The sequence below is a fragment of the Bombyx mori genome, chromosome 6, assembly GCF_030269925.1.
Source record: "Bombyx mori chromosome 6, ASM3026992v2".
Classification (NCBI taxonomy): domain Eukaryota; kingdom Metazoa; phylum Arthropoda; class Insecta; order Lepidoptera; family Bombycidae; genus Bombyx; species Bombyx mori.
The window spans coordinates 1416459-1435661 of record NC_085112.1 but is presented as its reverse complement, the minus strand read 5'-3'; the positions used below and the strand labels follow the sequence as shown (position 1 = coordinate 1435661).

Below are 19203 nucleotides of genomic sequence, written 5' to 3'. Positions count from 1 at the left end.
TCTACAATGTAAATGCGCCACCCACCTTGAAATATAAGTTCTAAGGTCTCAAGTATAGTTACAACGGCTGCCCCACCCTTCAAACCGAAGCGCATTACTGCTTCACGGCAGAAATAGGCAGGGTGGGAGTACCTACCCGTGCGGACTCACAAGAGGTCCTACCACCAGTAATTACGGAAATTATAATTTTGCGGGTTTGATTTTTATTTATCGTTTTTATATTACGTATTTCATTAGAAAAATTGGTACCCGCCTGCGGGATTCGAACACCGTTGCATCGCTAGATACGAATGTACCGGACGTCTTATCCTTTAGGCCACGACGACTTCATAAAATGAAATGTAGTTTCTGTTTTCACTAGATGTTGATCATAGCTCCCTAGACGACAAATGGCGCGTAATTGCTTCCTATGGAGGGTAGTCAGAGCACTATCCGAATTTAACTATTTTATTTAGAGATCTCCGTTATTAAAAGTGAATCCCTTTTTTTGTAACAAAGTTAACTTGGTCGAATAAACCGATGTCTAAACATTACGCTGCGGCGAACAGGTCAACCCGTCGAGTTTTTTTTAACCCCCCTATTTCACGCGTCATTTAACACCAGTACACGACTCGGATTTCGCGATTCATAAAAAAAAAACGTCGGGTATAAGATGGCCATGACGAAGACGATCGATAGGTTTTACTAGGATGATGGAAAAGTTACAGATTGCTCGCATCCTTCGAAGAGACTATCCTTATTGAAGTTTTTTATTTTTATTGCTTAGGTGGGTGGACGAGCTCACAGCCCACATGGTGTTAAGTGGTTACTAGAGCCCATAGACATATATAACGTAAATGCCGCCACCCACCTTAAGATACGAGTTCTAAGGTCTCAGTAAAGTTACAACGGCTGCCCCACCCTTCAAACCGAAACGCATTACTGCTTCACGGCAGAAATAGACAGGGCGGTGGTACCTACCCATGCGGACTCACAAGAGGTCCTGCCACCATATTTGATATTCGGTATTTCAGTTATCCGGCCCAAATTTAGGATTCCCTGTGTTATGTATACTAGACACTAATAAACATACTTATATACGTTTAAATATATAGATAATAAACATCCAGACAAAACGCAAACAAACTTGTTCATCACACAATGTTTTTCCGATGTGGGAATCGAACCCACGACCCTCGGCGCGACAGTCTGAGCCGCTAACTACAGCACCATCGAGTCAGTCGAATTTATGTGCTTCGATAGCAAAGAAGAAATTTCTAGATTGGACTTGTGAGATCTTGTTTATACGGTACCATTAGTTTCTTTTGAATTCAGACGTAAGAAAGTATAGAAGTATTTTATTTTTATTTTTTATACGCTTTTATTAGCTTCAGACGTATGTATGTCAGTATGTAGCGGAATCTTTGAACATGATTTTGACCCCCTTCAAAACGTCGGATTAACTCGAAATTTGGTATACTTATTAAGGACCGATAACAATTCAATATTTAAAAAAAAATTGAAAAGATTGAATTTCAACTAAAAAATTAAAAATAAATAATTGTTTAAAAAATGGTATCAGTAGTTACAAATATTTTATGAACAGTTATGAGTAGAAAGGTTATTTTGATAATATCCTGAAAAGCATCCCACGCCTTTTTTACAATAAAATATTTTTTTCTTACACTATTATCAATTTTAATAAAATTTATTTTCTATTTTTTTGGTGGATTTTCTATAAAAGCGTATTTTGTTAGTTTTTTTAAACTTTTATTTATTTATGAATGAGGTATTATTGAGATATTATGTTAACACATCGTGACGCTCATTAGATTATATTTTTATGCAGCTTAAAGTATGATAATATGATCACGCACATGTTCAATTTTGTACTACTACGGATGAGTAGATAACTTTACAGGTTTCTGTCAACTTTTTTTTAATGAAGGAAGGATTACTGGTGGCCTGGAGGCCTTTCCAATTTCACCAGGAAAGGTGGACGAGTAAGAGCTCAGCCTGGAGGGGTGGGATTTGCTAATACCGACCCGAACGCCTCTAAGGGAGACCTAACAACTCAAGAGTAGTTGCTTCGCGTATGAATCTATTACCGGATCGGAATCGCGACCGGCTGAGAAGATCCGGCGAGAAACTCAGCGAGCTGATGTATGGGTTAGGTTGCACGTCAACCTCTTTCTCGAGTTCGACGAGTACGGTTACCGGGGTCCCTAAGCCTGCTTCTAGTGTTAGAGCGTAAGGCGTCTAATGCAAGAATTATTGAATCTAGTATAGAAGTCGTCGCGTCTTGAAAACATAACAATTTTATTTGGTAATTTACTGATTCTTATCCAATTAAGCTGAAATTATTTTTTGCATTCCACGTGGATAACATTTTTGGTAAAGGTAATACAATCCACATACAATAGTGTTGCCAGAAAGTGGTTCAACAGTCTTAACAAATAAGTGTTTTTCAAGTCTTTAATTTTAATCATAGAAGAACTGGGTAGTTTACAATAAATTTAGTGCACTGGTTGAAGGGTTAACTATTGAGACTAGACCTCATGTCTCCAGATGGGTGGATGTATTCACATTTTAAATTGTAGAGCAATAGAAAAATGAAAAGAATATACTAAAAAAAACAACGTAAGGCACTTGATAAATATCGAACTAAAAAACTAACTAAAACTCTCATAATGAAAATTAAAAGACAAGAGTTTCAATATAATGGAATTTTTACTCATTATCCAAATGAATGTTAAGTTTCCAGTGTTTTAACTTTTTAGCACCAACAACTTTTTAGTGCCATTTTTTAAGGTACCGAAAAAAGATAAACGGTTTAAATTATTTACGCAATTATCGTTCTGGTTTGGCATGTTTGTAATTGATATTCAAAGCAGCTATTACCCTGTTAAAAATATGAATAATAAATAAGATTGGTAGTAAATAAGATTGCTATTAGTCGACAAAGAAAACAAATTAAATAGATTATGCGCGGAAAAGAACTTCCGTCTTCCTACCTATGTACATATACCTAATCTATATCTATACTAATATTATAAAGCTGAAGAGTTTGTTTGTTTGAACGCGCTAATCTCAGGAACTACTTGTCCGATTTGAAAAATTCTTTTAGTGTTAGATAGCCTATTTATCGAGGAAAGCTATAGGCTATAGGCTTTGGTCTTAGCGTGATAATATATATATCGTAAGACCAATACAAGCGGAGCATCAATAAAGAATGTTTCAAAATCGGGGTTATTTTTACCTTTTAAGAGCTTCCGCTGCGTGCGCTGCAGAAACGGTTAAAGTTTCGCTAAAATAATGTATTACAAACTTGTTCCTCTTTAAAATATCTAAAAAAAAGTCCGCGACAGCATATGTCTATATATTAAGGTTGGCTCACTATAACATTTTTAAATGCTAACCAAATATTGGTCTAAAACTAAGCATTATTTGCGAACTATTCCACGCGGTCGAAGTCGCGGGCAAAAGCTAGTTAATTATAAATTCATTAGATGGATTTGAAGTCTTAACATTTTGAAATCTAGACATTTGACTGAAAGGTGAGATGTAAAAGTAATTATTGTTTTAAAAGTTAATTTATCTCTAAGCTAAATTAATTTATAAACATTGCTCATTGGTTTTTCGAGTGCAAATTTGAACCGCACGGAAAAATGATGGGACCACCACCAATGAAATGCAGAGGAACTTATCCGGAACTAACATGAAAGTATGGATGTGGCATATACAAATTTGCAATTCTAATGAAATACGTATTACCAAATGTTGACGATTGACTAGCACGGTGAAGGCGCAACTGCACAACATCGCCTAATTTAAATGAAATCTGCAAAATTATAATTGCGGATTGTGATTCCGCACGGGTAGGTACCACTACCCCGCCTATTTCTGCCGTGAAGCAGTAATGCGTTTCGGTTTGAAGGGTGGGGCAGTCGTTGTACTGTAAAACTGGGACTTAGAAATCGTGTGTTAAGGGCGGCTGCATTTACGTTGTTGGTCTGTGGACTCCGTTATCCGCTTAATAGCAGCTGTGCCGTGATCTCGTCCACCCATTTAAGCACAAAAAAAAACAATCACAACACACCAGATTATTGCCACATCCAGTTTTAAATTTCGTAGCTTCAAGTTCATCAGGCCACCTACTTCATGTCTTAGGTTACGTTGGGCGACGTCATCACAGACTCCCTTCCCAGGCCGAATCGGTGTCAAGTGTTTACTGGTTTTAAATCTATGTTCTCGATAAACAATACGGGATTTTCATTTCCGAGTTAATCTGTCACTTTCTGACTAATACAACTAATTGGTTCTTTATCTTAAACTACCACCCTCTATTTCTACTGACATAGAAAAAAATTTTTTAATTGATTTCATTAAAGAGTACTTAACGGTAGGCAGCAGCTTGGCTCTGCCCCTGGCATTGCTGAAGTCTTTGGGCGACGGTAACCACTCACCATGAGGTGGGCCGCATGGTCGCCGGCCTATAAGGGCAATAAAAAATATATATTTATTAGGTTCTAAGACTGGTGGTAGGGCATCGTGTGGGGTCGCAATGGTAGGCACCACCACCCTGTTCATTCCTGCAGCACTGTAGCGCATTTCGGTTTCACCACATTTTTCAAGCTGGGTGGTAGTGTTCACGTTGTGATGCCTATGGGCTTATGTGTGCACTTAACATCAAGTGAGACGTGAGCTGGTTCTTCAGTTTAAGCAACTGAAAAGAGGATTTTTCATTTATTTTGTCGGCTGACGAGCATGCAGCCCACCTGTTTGTAAGTAAGCTCCGGACGTTGCCTACTACTTAGGACTCACTAAGGTTCAGGCTCATTCGTGTTAAAAGGTCATATCCTATTATTGGCTCTGAGCCTTTCAATTGCACTAGATGGGTAAATAAGCTTTCGGCTAAAATTAATTACAATTATACATAATACAAAAAATATTTCGATAGCGGGTATCCAGTCTTCAAAGGGCAAAAGGGCTTCGCAGCAAAAATAGGCTTTACTCATCTGTACTTACCATCAAGCAAACCATCCTACCATTAAGGACGAGCTCAGAGCCCACCTGGTGTTTTTTTTTTGTTGCTTAGATGGGTGGACGAGCTCACAGCACACCTGGTGTTAAGTGGTTACTGGAGCCCATAGACATCTACAACGTAAACGCGCCACCCACCTTGAGATATAAGTTCTGAGGTCTCAAGTATAGTTACAACGGCTGCTCTACCCTTCAAACCGAAACGCATTACTGCTTCACGGCAGAAATAGGCAGGGCGGTGGTACCTACCCGCGCGGACTCACAAGAGGTCCTGCCACCAGTAAGAAATGTATGTGAATAAATGTATATATAATTCATATTAAGTTCACAATGTTATTAATTCTTTTGTCGCAGAAAGCACTCGGGGGCCAGAGAAGTTCTGGAAATAAGTCATGGCCTCTCAAAAATCCAAGGCCTTTAAAATGTATTCGAGATTCAACGCAGTCTTGAAATATCCATTCTGTCTTTCCCTTCTCCCGGGGCCCGTTTATTTCGGCACAATTGTATGACAACAATTGCGGTAGGACAAGATTAAAAGCTCCACAAAAAGCCCTTCATACATTGCATTGCGCCCACAAAAGCTGAAACAGCGGGTCGCGAAGTCAAACGCATTCTATCAAACAATAAAACGCATCTATACCGCACCGCTCGGGGGAGGAAATAATTAATGATGATTGGCCTCAAATTACCCTCTCGATGCCTCGTGCTGTCCTACTCGTACCCGTATATAAAATTTCGACCGCACTCCTCCCACAAGCCGGGATAATATATAAGTGGTACAGGTAGGGCCCGAAATTAGACCCCTTCGGAACTCCGTGGCGAGCGCACCTGTATCTTTTGTAGTTTTGTTTTTGGATACGCGTTCGAAATGACGGCCGAAACTTACGGGCATCGCTTAGTTTACTCGGAAAAAGATATTTTCTCTAATGACGTCATGTTAGAGTACGCTACAGAAGATTGTTATCTTACGTGGCCAAGATCTCCCGATTCGGGAAGGTCTAGTTTGGAGCCGACACCCTCGATCGATGGAAGCATCAGCCATGACTCTACGCACATCGCCTACCGTGGCCTGTCCAGGGACATGGTGCTAGAAGACAGCGCGGAAGACAACGACTTACTAGAAGGTTCCGGAAAGAGGAGAGGGAGAGCAACCAGCGCAGCTGTCTTGAGGAGACGTCGGTTGGCCGCTAACGCGAGGGAAAGACGAAGAATGCAGAATTTGAACAAAGCATTTGACAGGCTCCGTGGTCACCTTCCGTCTCTAGGAGCTGACCGGCAACTCTCTAAATACGAGACCCTGCAAATGGCTCAGACGTACATAGCCGCCCTTTACGAGCTCCTGCAGTAAGTGAAGTGTTATTTAGCCAAAACTACAGGGATATTTATTTAAAGTACCAAGAATAATCACGTTACCACAGAATCGCTTTTGTAGATTATAAAAACGTATGTTTCTGAGTGTGTGTTACATGTAATACGCTTATTTTGACTAAGTTAAATATTGAAAAAAAAAAAACAATAACTTAGTTAAGTATTTAGATACAATGTACCTAACGAATAGAAGCTGTGTTTTCTGTAGGTAGAAATATGTTCTCGATGTGATCAGCCGGGTAGCCATTAACATTGTTAATGTTGTGATATAAACGTCATAGGCTCGATTCAGATCGTAAGCAGCAAGTTAACAGCTTATTAATTTAGTGTGTCAGAATTTTGCACAAAATTATGATTGAACGAAATTCAATTGTATTATTTAAGTCTTAGGTTAGTTTTAATTGTTATCCGTCCTGCCGATTAGCTTAAGTTACATCTAAGTTCATCTTGCCAACGAAAGTATTATGCCCAAACATGCCAAGCTAGGTTTAAGCTCACCTAAGTGTTGTTGCTAGCGAATTAAGTTATTAGTTTTTAGTCTAATTATCGTATACAAAAGTTTTCATTTTGCTGTAAATATACAAATATGTTTCCCGAAATTTAATTGTTTGATTTTATTCCTTAACGGACGTCGTCTTTCAGTTGTGTTAAGCTTGTGATTTTTCCGAGGATAAAGAGTAGCTTGTGTCACTCCCTCGTCGAACCCGTCGCTTGTGACGAAGGGCTCGACGAGCGGATTAACCCATAGACAAAGCCCACGGAGTTTCTCGCCGGATCTTCTCAGTGGGTCGCGTTTCCGATCCGGTAGTAGATTCTGCGAAGCACTGCTCTTGCTAGGGTCAGTGTTAGCATCACTCCGGTTTAAGGCCCGTGAGCTCATCTACTAGTTAAGGTTACGCCGAAATAGCCTCTCAAGGTTGTCAGCTTAGGTAGGAAACAAAATATATATATCTCTGGTCCATAAACTATTAATCGATTTCTAGGTAGGTCGGTACCTAAAATTTCAAACCAGCGTACCGTTGGATTGGTGGTGTTACAGCCTCGCACGGATTGGTACCACCACTGACACGAAGCAGTAATGCGTTTCGGTTTGAAGGGTGGGGCAGCTGTTATAACTATACTGAGACCTTAGAACTTATGCCTCAAGGTGAGTGGTAACATTTACGTTGCAGATGTCTATGCGCTCCGGTAACCACTTAACACCAGGTGGGCTGTGAGCTCGTCTACCTATATATCCAATTTTAAAAAATTTGAAGAATTCGGATAGCTGTTAAACTATACAATTGAAAAATAAACCTCATGTCTCAAGGTGGGCGACGGTATACAGTGTGAGGTGGATGGGCTTAACCACTTAACCCCAAGTGGTCCGAGAGCCATTCTACGATCTAATATTATCAGCAATAAATAAACACACTGTATTATTTATTATAGAAGTTACACCCGGCGCTGCTCGGGTTATACATATGTGTGTGTGTGTGTGTTATGTGTACTATGATAAAATATATGTAATATACTAATTTAAAAAAATATATTATAACTGTTATAAAGTATCTTTGAAGAATATTTAATTGGAAACTCTATGGCTATTTTACATTTTTTTGCCTGCCTATGCTAGCCTTGAGAGGCTATTTCAGCTTCACCCTAACATGTAGGTGATCTCACGTGGCTAAAACCTTAAGTGTTGCTAACACTGGCCATAGCAAGAGCAGTGCTTCGCAGAATCTACCACCGGATCGGAAACGCGACCCACTGAGAAGATCCGGCGAGAAACTCAGTGGGCTGTGTCTATGGGTCAATTCGCTCGTCGAGCCCTTCGTCGCAATGGTTCGACGAGGACGGTGACCGGACTATTTTACATAATTCAATAAGCATCAATAGTTTGACATTTTTAATAGGTCGTGGGATCATTTACATGTAGATATCACAATCTCGCCTATTTCTAATACGAACAGTCAGGCGTGCATTAGATCGACTTTGACCTCATGTTTGAGGTCTATAGGCTAAAGGCATCGCTTAACATCAGGTAAGTCGTCAGCACGTTCATCCATTTTGTAAGCCTATAAAGAATCAACATGATGACAGAGAGCAATCAATCAACCCCATGCAAATGCAGCAGATGTCCACTTACCGATACATTTTGCGATAAATCTATTTTCAGCCTTATCCATCAGCAATAATGATCATTTATGTTTAATAACATAAATATTTAATGGAAGTTAAAGAAATATTTAAGAAATAAGGTAAGGGAAGAAAACTATACATTCGAATTGAAAACGTATGAGAAATAACATTAGAGTATTTTTTTGCATATTTTATTGACGATTGAGAATGTCTCCATTCACAATCTCTTGTAAAACTTACATTGGATTTCAGAGGGCTTTCGTCCTCATCTCTGTCTTCAAAGATCAATGACCGGCCGTCCGTTTTGACTGACGCGTTGGTTCAATAGTTAACAGCCCTGACTGTTGTGCCGAGGGTCGTGGGTTCGATTCCCACATCGGGCAAACATTCGTGTGATGAACAGACTTGTTTGCTCTTCGTGTTTTTTTTTGCCTATTTGTGTGGAGGAACTCACAGCCCACCTGGTTTTAAGTGGTCACTGGAGCCCATAGACATCTACAACGTAAATGCGCCACCCACCTTAAGATATAAGTTCTAAGGTCTCAGTATAGTTACAACGGCTGCCCCACCCTTCAAACCGAAACGCATTGCTGCTTCACGGCAGAAATAGGCGGGGTGGTGGTACCTACCCGTGCGGACTCACAAGAGGTCCTACCACCAGTAATTACGCAAATTATAATTTTGCGGGTTTGATTTCTGTTACACGATGTTATTCCTTCACCGTGGAAGTCAATCGTGAACATTTGTTAAGTACGTATTTCATTAGAAAAATTGGTACCCGCCTGCGAGATTCGAGCACCAGTGCATCGCTAGATACGAATGCACCGGACGCCTTATCCTTTAGGCCACTACGACTTCAAAAGCTCTTGCTGGGGCCAGTGTTAGCAAATTCTCCAGGCTAAGCCTTGTAAGCTCACCCTATACGTTATGTGAAGCTGGCGTAAGCCCTCAAGGTTTTCAGCATAGGTAGATAAAAAAACCTAAGCCTGAAGAAAAGAGCTTGTGTTTTGGAGGTAACAATATTATACTAAAAATACCCCAGGTATGAAAGTAGACGGTAACGCGATGAAGGTGCGTCCTAAAAATACTTGAATGGATTATGGAAAAGGGGATGCGAGAGAAGGGTGTGAGTATAGAGACTGACTTATGATAGGACAGAATGGAAAGATAGGTCATGATGCGCCGTCCTCACATAATCTATACTAATATTATAAAGAGGAAAGATTTGTTTGTTTGCTTGTATTGAATAAGCTCCGAAACTACTGAACCTATTTGAAAAATTATTTCCTTGTTTGAAAGCTACACTATTCCCTTTGTATGCTACACTATTCCCTACGTAATCTTTTTTGAAAAAAAAAAATTAGGGATCCGTACTAAAACTCCAATAATGTAACCCAAGGTGTAAAAAAATTACCAAAACATATTCTTTACATCGCGTGCCCTGCGAAAACTATTGATAACAGAATAAAATAATGTACTAAGACTTGGTAGAACACATTATTATTTACAAAGACAGCATATGTCTAACTATTATAGTTATGCTATATCTATTATGCTATCGCTATTATATTCTTTTATTTAAAAAAATAAAAGAACGTCAAATATCGTTGAAATTTTTGTTAAAGACCCGAGCGGAGCCGGAGCGGTTCGCTAGTGTGGGATAAAGGCAAAAAGGAATGACAAGCACATCATCTAATTTACACATCTAATTTTTAAAATTGTGACTACAAATTAGTAAAACGCTTTTTACTCTTAAATTTTTTATAATGAAGACATCTTTGGCAATACGATTAAAGTTAATAATTAAAATAATAAAATATCGCTCGATCACATACATCCCTTTCCGCTATGTTATTAAGGCACGTAACGTGCGAACATAATCATGGGTTCTATGTATTTTTGACAGCTCGCCAACGGTAACGTCTTCATCCTGACGTGTGTCAGATTTGACAGCTGTCAGCGCATAGTGCAGAGTCATACGCGATTCTTCGCGAACATGCCTTGTTGAGGCTCTTGATAACGTGTTATTTGTGATGTCGTTACACTGTTTATTGGTAAAGGGAAGCAAGCCATCATGCCACTGCAATGACTTAGGCATTGTTTCCGTGGGAATGTTTTTTGTCGAAGCAAATATGGACGTAATTTTTCAAATAGCTTTAACTTACGGTGCTTTTAAAATACGAACACATAATACATGACATTATATTATATAAAAAAAAATGTTTATAAATTTACTTAAAACTAGCAGTCGTGATTCGACTGTAATTAATTGTAAATATAAGTTTGAACATTATTAAGGTTCTATTGTCAAAGACTAATAGACTTCTTTATTCACAGTTTTCGCCAAGACCACGCTATAGACAAATAATATTAAAGATAAACAATAGTAAGCTATTCTCAATTTGACCACAAACTTTAAGCAATAACAAAAGTTCGACAATAAACAAAGACTATTTAAATATGTGTGTGTGTCAAATACATGGTAGTGTGTGTAATGTTTTCTTATTGATTTAATGTATCTTTTATGCATTATTTTAAAAAAAATATTAGCCTTGTTATTATTATTGCTAATTAAAAAAAAATATCATTATGCACTCCCTCTCTATAGGTATTCTCTATAAGTGTGGAAAATTTCATACTACTCCGTCCGCGCAATTTTCGTAAAAAGGGATACAAAGTTTTTGCTTCACGTATTAATTTACTTATAATAAATGAAAATCAAAACACTTTAGAATTGAAGTGACTTCACTAAAAACTTTAAGAAAATTACTTTTATACTTCAAACGACCTATGAACATCTATTCTATTAGTTTATTAAAATTATACAATCTGCTTTAGTTTAGAAAAGAACAAACATACTCATTCCGTTTCTTTTAAATCAAGCGCTTACCAAAGTACTTAATATAATCGAAAAACTATACAAATTACAGTTTTACAATTCCATTTTTGGCGTTTAGGTACTAAAAAATAAAAATTTAAGCCATTTAGAAAGCCAGTTTAATTCTAAAGGGGCGATATTATTAACAACAATCTTCTTAAGGCGTCAAGGATCAGTCCATATTTGGGTTATACATGAAAATGTATGTTTAGAATTAAACAATAGAAAACAGTACCTATTGATCCCTACTATTCTACCGCGCACACTCAATGCAATAGAAGATGTACAGAGCTTATTGGGTGGAGAACAACCAATCAGAGGCCTTGTCATATCGCACGGACTATTTGTATAGGTATAACATCTAATACCATAGGACGAGAGAAATCGCTTTGAATGTTCCATGCTCAGGAAGCAGTAAATTCGTTTTCATTGCACTTTAGTTTACAATTTCGTTGATGGTAGGAAATCCATTGTAATATATTGTTACTTCTAATTTGTTTTTGGCTGATTTATTGGGGGCTAAGGATCGTCAAAGCGAATGGCGACTCAACTGGTGGTAGGACCTCTTGTGGATCCGCACGGGTAGGTACCACCGCCCCGCCTATTTCTGCCGCGAAGCAGTAATGCGTTTCGGTTTGAAGGGTGGGGCAGCCGTTGTGACTATATTGAGACCTTAGAACTGCATCTCAAGGTGTGTGGCGCATTTACGCTGTAGATGTCTATGGGCTCCAGTAACCACTTAACACGTGGTGGGCGGTGGGCTAAAAAAAAAACTTGGACCAGTGTGCTAAGTGCGAGCTTTTTAACTTCTGGATCGCGTTGCTGTTGTGCCCTCAAAAGTAATTAGAAAACCCTCCGAGTATATAACTGATTTGCGGGAGAACTAGGTACTTATCAAGCGTACTCAAAATACACTCTTCGGCAGAAATAAATATCAGTAGACGGAATGCTAAAAATATGAAATAAACCCACAATTCATTCAAGTTGGTATGTTGGTAAATCTAGTATATACGGGTTGGTAGATTCAGAATTCTCATTGATGGCCTCAAATTCGCTGCTCGATTACAAAATACAAGGAACAATTGCGTTTCAATCGTGGTCTTTCCGTGGCGGATATTTTTTTCTCTACCTATGCTGATAGCCTTGAGAGGCTATTTCAGCTTCCCCTTGACGTGTAAGTGAGCTCACGGGGCTCAAACCGGGAGTGTTGCTAATGCTGGCCCTAACAAGAGCAGTGCTTTGCAAAATCTACCGCCCGATCGGAAACGCGATCCACTGAGCAGATCCGGCGAGAAACTCAGTGAGCTGTGTCTATGGGTTAATTCACTCGTCGAGCCCTTCGTCACAAGCGACACGGTTCGAAGAGGACGGTGACTAGTGTTTGTGGTACCTAAAAGTACCGTTAATGGATCGGGAGGATCCGTAATGACGTGCTTAAGGCGACGTCAACTGTTTACCACTGAGTCTATAGGATCGGGTACGACACGGCGGATAAAGAAATCAGCTTAGTACGCAAATTTACGACGAAACAGATAGAATAAATTTGTTTTTGTTACATTATTTTTTAGCTAGAATAGTTAACGTAGATATTGGAAAAATTAAAATAATCACTATAATCAACGCGAGGCGTTAATGTAGTGATAATTTACACATTAAAATGTCAGGGAATTTGTTAGAAGCCCCTTTTCTGTTTCCAAATTTTTTGTTATTTTCCATAAGTGTAATTTTTAGAAGAATCTATTCTAATAATATTATAAAAATGAAGAGTTTGTTTGTTTGTTTGAACGCGCTAATCTCAGGAAGTACTGGTCCGATTTGAAAAATTCTTTCAGTGTTGGATAGCCCATTTATTGAGGAAGGCTATTTAACATAACGGTAAGACCAATACAAGTGGAGCACCAATAAATAATGTTTCAAAATAAGTGCTTAAATAGTTCCTTAACATTCTATAATTCAAAAATAGTTTCACTTTCTACGTAAATGAAGTGGGGGGTAAAATTTAGCGTTATGCCAAAGTAACTATTCCACGCGGACGGAGTCGCGGGAAAAAGCTAAATATACAATATTTTGGAATGTGAAGTTTAGTTTTAAATACAAATCTTGTGAGTTGTGATTCTATCTACTTTGGTGCATAGATAAAATAACACTTGGCACGATGGACACAGCTACGGTTTAGTCTCCTTCACTAACACTATTTACCATCATATTTCACATACGAACAATACCCGCAAAAAATATGAAATAAAAGGCAAGCCAGTAAAAGAATTCGTAGTAAGAATATCTAAAAACATTCCTTTATAAGACAGCCCACTATACGGCCATCTGATGATTAGGGATCATTATCGCTAAAGTACATCAGCAATGTAACCGTTAAAAATTATCTGGAGAAAGATATGGGGAAATTACATTTATCCTAAATCAACCAATTCAATGGTGGTAGGACGGCTTGTGAGTCCGCACGGGTAGGTACCACCACCCTGCTTATTTATGCCGTGAAGCAGTAATGCGTTTCGGTTTTAAGGGTGGGGCAGTCTTTTTAACTCTATTGAGACCTTAGAATGTATATTTCAAGGTGGATGACGGCATTTACGTTGTAGATGTTTGGGGCTGCTTAAACGACAAAGGGAAGATCTTCCACCGAGCGGGAGATATTGCTCAGTAGACCATCGGTCCGAATATTGTTGTTCGGAACTTGTATATACGAGGGCGGCACTGAAAATTTCGGGAATTAACGAAGTGACACAACATTACTACATAAAAATGTATTTATTGCTTTTCGAAGTATTCTCCGCGAAATTTGACACATTTTTCCATACGATGGAACCAATCATTGAGGCAACCATTCCATTCGGAAGTTGGGGTCTCCAAAATGGCCGTTTTGTAAGCGTCCACGCAATTTATTCTTTATTTTAGGGAAAGTATAGAAATCATTAGGGCTTACGTCGGGGCTGTACGGCGGATGGTCTAATAATTCTATGTTTTCTTGCTCTAAAAACTCTTTTGTTCTGTGCGCGGTGTGAGAACTCGCATTGTCGTGATGGAGGATGATGCGGCGGTTGCAGTTCTCTTTACGGAGTTCAGAAACGACCTGTGGCAAACAAATGCTAGCATACCATTCTGCATTAACCGTTCTTTGTCTCTCAAGAGGAATAGTCGTAACATGGCCGGTTTTGGAGACAAACGTGGCTACCATTTTTTTTGCAACACTCCGTGAACGAACAATTTTTGTTGGCTTTAACTCATTTTCGAACACCCAAACTCGTGACTGGTTTTTTGTTTCGGGTTCGTACGTTTATATCCAGGATTCGTCACCTGATACAATGTTGTATACAGCATTTGAGGATCCTGCGTGGAATCTTTCGAGAGTTCTGACGCACCAAGTAACGCGAGCCGCTTTTTGCTCTTCACAGAGCGAATGCGGTATCCATCGGGAAAACAACTTTTTTACACCTAATTGTTCATGCAAGATTATTTGTATTTGACTCATGGCAATGTCTAAAGTTGCCTGAATTTCGCGGTATGTCACATGTCGATCTTCCTCAATCAGCTTACGCACAGCATCAACGTTTTCTTGGGTGACTGCAGTTTTTGGACGACCTTGACGGGGATCATCACTGAGCTTGACACGTCCATGTTGAAACTCAGCAAACCAGCGATAAATTGTGGTTTTGGATGGGGCTTCATCACCAAATGCAGAAATCATCCGGTCAATACACTGTTTTTGTGTTAAACTACTTCGAAAGTCATAATAAATCATCGCTCTTGAATTTTCTCGAGTCAATTCCATTTTCTCAACGACTAAACAAGTTTGACAAAACCTCGTGACAAGACCGAGAATCTTTTTTTAAATAAATAAATGGTATTCGATTTTTAAAACCAAGGAGTTTTCAATTAAAAATATTTTAATATGACAGGAACAGTGGAAATATTCCAATCCCGATACTTTTAGTGCAGCCTAGTATGCAAGCTTATCTTGAAAATGTCGTGAGCGAAATTCAGGCATTTGTCAAATATCTTGCGTTGTATGATGGCTACCGCCACAGATGTCTATAGGCTCCAGTAATCACTTAACACTAGGTGGGCCGTGAGCTCAGCCACCCACCTAAGCAATAAAAAATAAATAAAAAAAATCAACCCCGATTTACTGAAAGTACTTGAATTAAAAAACATCTTTTAATACATCAATTACAAACGAAGGTCGAAAGGGAATTAAAGTTAATCTGGAATCGAATCCCCGACGTACGGACAGGCTGCCAATCGCACAGGATGCGTTGGCAATTACCCTGTCCTGTTGGTTTCATTGTAAGCAAAAGTTCGCAATTAGACTTGAATTGTTATGTTTCGATTGCATTTTATTAGGTGATTGCGAGATTCTATCGAAAAAAGCGAACCTTTTGATAAGAAAACTGGTGGTACGACGAATTTATGCTGGTGGTATTACGTCTTGTGAGCCTACAAGGGTTAACACCACCCTGCCTATTTCTACTTTGAAGCGTTTCGGTTTGAAAGATGGCGGAGCCCTTGATATAGGTATAGAACTCAGTGGTGGAACTCATATTTCAAGGTGGGTGTCAGCATTTACATTGCTGATGCCTTTTGCCCCGATAACCAATTAACACTAAGTGAGAAGTGAGTTAAAAAAAAAAAAAATATCTGCTGTCATTGATGATCCAAGAATCTCATAGTTCACTGCACTTGAATATCCAGATCAAGTTTAGGTCGCCCTCGAGAAATTAGCTTGTCTCGGATCTTACAACAAGCTCAAACAATTGAATCTCAAACGGGCCTTTGCAATTAACGATGCTGTTAATGATATCCTTCCCGTTTTAGCTACAAAACTTTTTGATTAAGGACCCCGCGTCCTTATTGGTGGCATAGAACCACAGAGCAACTCAGAATTTAATTAACAAAACATTCATAATAATGACGTCAGCGAACCTCCTCCACGGTAGTACGTCATGATGTATGTTAACAATATTAAATATTAATTTCCGAAACGGAAAAGGGCGGCACGGGAGTCATCAATATTTATAAACCGAGAAAAAGTTTAATAATAGAAATTAGTCGGAAAAAAAACTAGACGCTTGGGCTCATATTGAAAGCGCTTAATTAAGTAAGAGATATCACTCAAATTACTTAAACATAGATGACTGATTCGCGGCTTATGCTTTTTCATTTTTTTATTGCTTAGTGGATGGACAAACTCACAGCCCACCAGGTGTTAAGTGGTTAATGGATCCCATATACATCTACAACGTAAATGCGCTACCCACCTTGAGATATAAGTTCTAAGGTCTCAAGTATAGTTACAACGGCTGCCCCACCCTTCAAACCGAAAGGCATTACTGCTTCACGGCAGAAATAGGCAGGGTGGTGGTACCTACCCGTGCGGACTTAGAAGAGTTCCTACCACCAGCTATGCGCCCAAAATAAGGGCTGTGAGTTCAAATCTAGGCGCGTACCATCAAATTAGCAATTTATGTATTTACAACAGTAAATGCTTAGTAATTCGAAGTGGCTTTATTGCATATTAAGTAAATTTATTGTGCAACCCCGTAGCCGGTAGTATAGTCTCCTCTGCCTATGACTACGTGGCAACGGAATCTGTTCGTGCATAAGGAAGCCCGTAATCTCTAAAATAGCTATGCTCCGATTTATTTATAGCCACTTTGACAATTGAATCTCTGGCCTTTTATTGTCTTTATATTATTTATACGATCTATAGTCAATCTTAATTAAAGATTTACTTAAAGATCATTGTAAAATACCTTATTTGGTGGTGGTGGTTTTAAACGAAGAGGTAGACCTAAGAAGAAATGGATGGATTGCGTGTAAGACGATACGTGTAAGAGAGGAGTGAGCGAAGAAATGGTATATGATAGAGAAGTATGGAAGGAGAAAACATCTTGTGCCGACCCCAGGTAACCGGAAGAAGGGCAGGATAATGTTCTAAAATACCATATTTGTAAGTAACTTTGGTGGGCTGGTACCAATTTTCAAAGGAATTACGCTGATGGAGGCGTTCATGGATGGAGCAACATCGAATTTTGGATAATTACTGATGAGAAGAGCATTGCAGGATCGCGGACAGGTATCATCTGATCCTTTCTGCAGCGATTTGAAAGATAGAGCAGTCGTTATACTGGAAATTTTGAGCCTTTATACTCAAGATGCACACTTAAAACCTAAGTGGGCCGAGAGCTTGTTTACTCGTATAGTGAAAAATTTATGCTAGTAAAAAGATATTTTTATGCTCACTGTACATCACGAAAATATGACAGCTTAATGTTTTTTTTTTCTATCGGTACCAAACAAACAATTCCTTGGATTCACCTGTCAACGCCGTCCAACAAACAGCAACAGCTTCTATCTACGTAAAAATCTCAAAGGACTTTACAATGACTAATTTATCGCATTTAAATAAACAATATAAAAATCTAGATACGAATCTCGGGGTGGAAATAAAATAAAAAATGTCGAGAAAGAGACGAATCTATACGGACGATAAGGACGGCAACAGTTTCGTAGTTCTTCCGGTTTGAGGGCAGGTGACTTGAAATTTATTCCGAGTTTGAAAATCAATGTGGTTTTGTTTATTGTTGACTATCGCAGGCACGCGGCGCTACTTGCGTTTGAGAAATTAAAATTCTGTTCTATGTTCTATGTTTCGAAACGCATTACTGCTTCACGGCAGAAATAGGCAGGGTGGTGGTACCTACCCGCGCTGACTCACAAGAGGTCCTACCACCAGTTATTACGCAAATTATAATTTTTCAAGTTTGATTTTTATTACACGATGTTATTCCTTCACCGTGGAAGTCAATCGTGAACATTCGCTAAGTACATACTTCATTAGAAAAATTGGTACCCGCCTGCGGGATTCGAACACCGGTACATCGCTAGATACGAATACAACGGACGTCTTATCCTTTAGGCCACGATGACTTAAGTGACATTTTTGCAATTTTTTCGTCTTGGCAAGTGAGTGCCCGTAGTCATGTCGAAATGACTATGGGTTACTCTGACTACCTAATAACCGAAGAACTGACTATGAGTTTCAGAAATAGCCTTAATTTTATGAAGTTTTAGACGAACAAACTAGTCATAAGAGACAACTTCCAGACAACCGTTTCATTTACAGAATTTCTGTAAATTAAACGGTTGTCTGGAAGAGATCGCTTTTAGCGATAAGACCGCCTATTGTACATATGTGCTTTTTGACTGTTTGTTTTTTTAAAATGTAAATTGTGTTGGTGTGCAATAAAGTGTATTCTCTCTCTCTCTCTCTCTCATATTTTTGTAAGTCATAATAAATATTAGAATGCTTTAATGCGTTACTTGATAGTAAAATAAAACTCAATTTAGATAAACTAACAATAATATTAAAATAAATAAAAATAAAAAAATTAAAATTGTAGCAAAACCGAAAACCTATCCAAACTCCCAATTTTATTACTAAACATACAAACAAACATTTTTTTTGTATAAGTCGCAATCTAAACGGCTTTTTAAATATGTACATCTTTTATAAGATCTCCACGGTTGACATTTTTATATTTTGTCGTCGATTTTGAAGGCAACAAAAAAAAAGTAATGATTTATGTGTAAATAATATAGTGAAATGCTCTCGTGGGATTATCGTCACAGATTATGTTCAATTCAGAAGGCAAGGTTTTCTTTGCTAATTTGTTCGGTATTATTATATATTTTTTGCAATCCATACTTTTTTAATGATGAGGTTTTTTTTAAAGCTGTTTTTTGCAATCATTACTAATGCAAATTTTACTATTTAGACGCCATAGGTCCTTTCGCCG

The 19203-nt window shown here is 38.5% G+C and overlaps 2 protein-coding genes across 2 annotated transcripts in view; one reads left to right on the top strand and one right to left on the bottom strand.

Annotated features, from left to right (window-relative positions):
- LOC101740450 (uncharacterized) overlaps positions 1-19203 on the bottom strand; it is a 960210-nt gene that overhangs the window by 204517 nt on the left and 736490 nt on the right. The gene's annotated exons all lie outside the window — the stretch shown is intronic.
- On the top strand, positions 5891-6370 carry LOC100862826 (atonal). Its single transcript, NM_001257047.1, has one exon. The coding sequence runs from the start codon at positions 5891-5893 to the stop codon at positions 6368-6370; it is 480 nt and encodes a 159-aa protein (NP_001243976.1).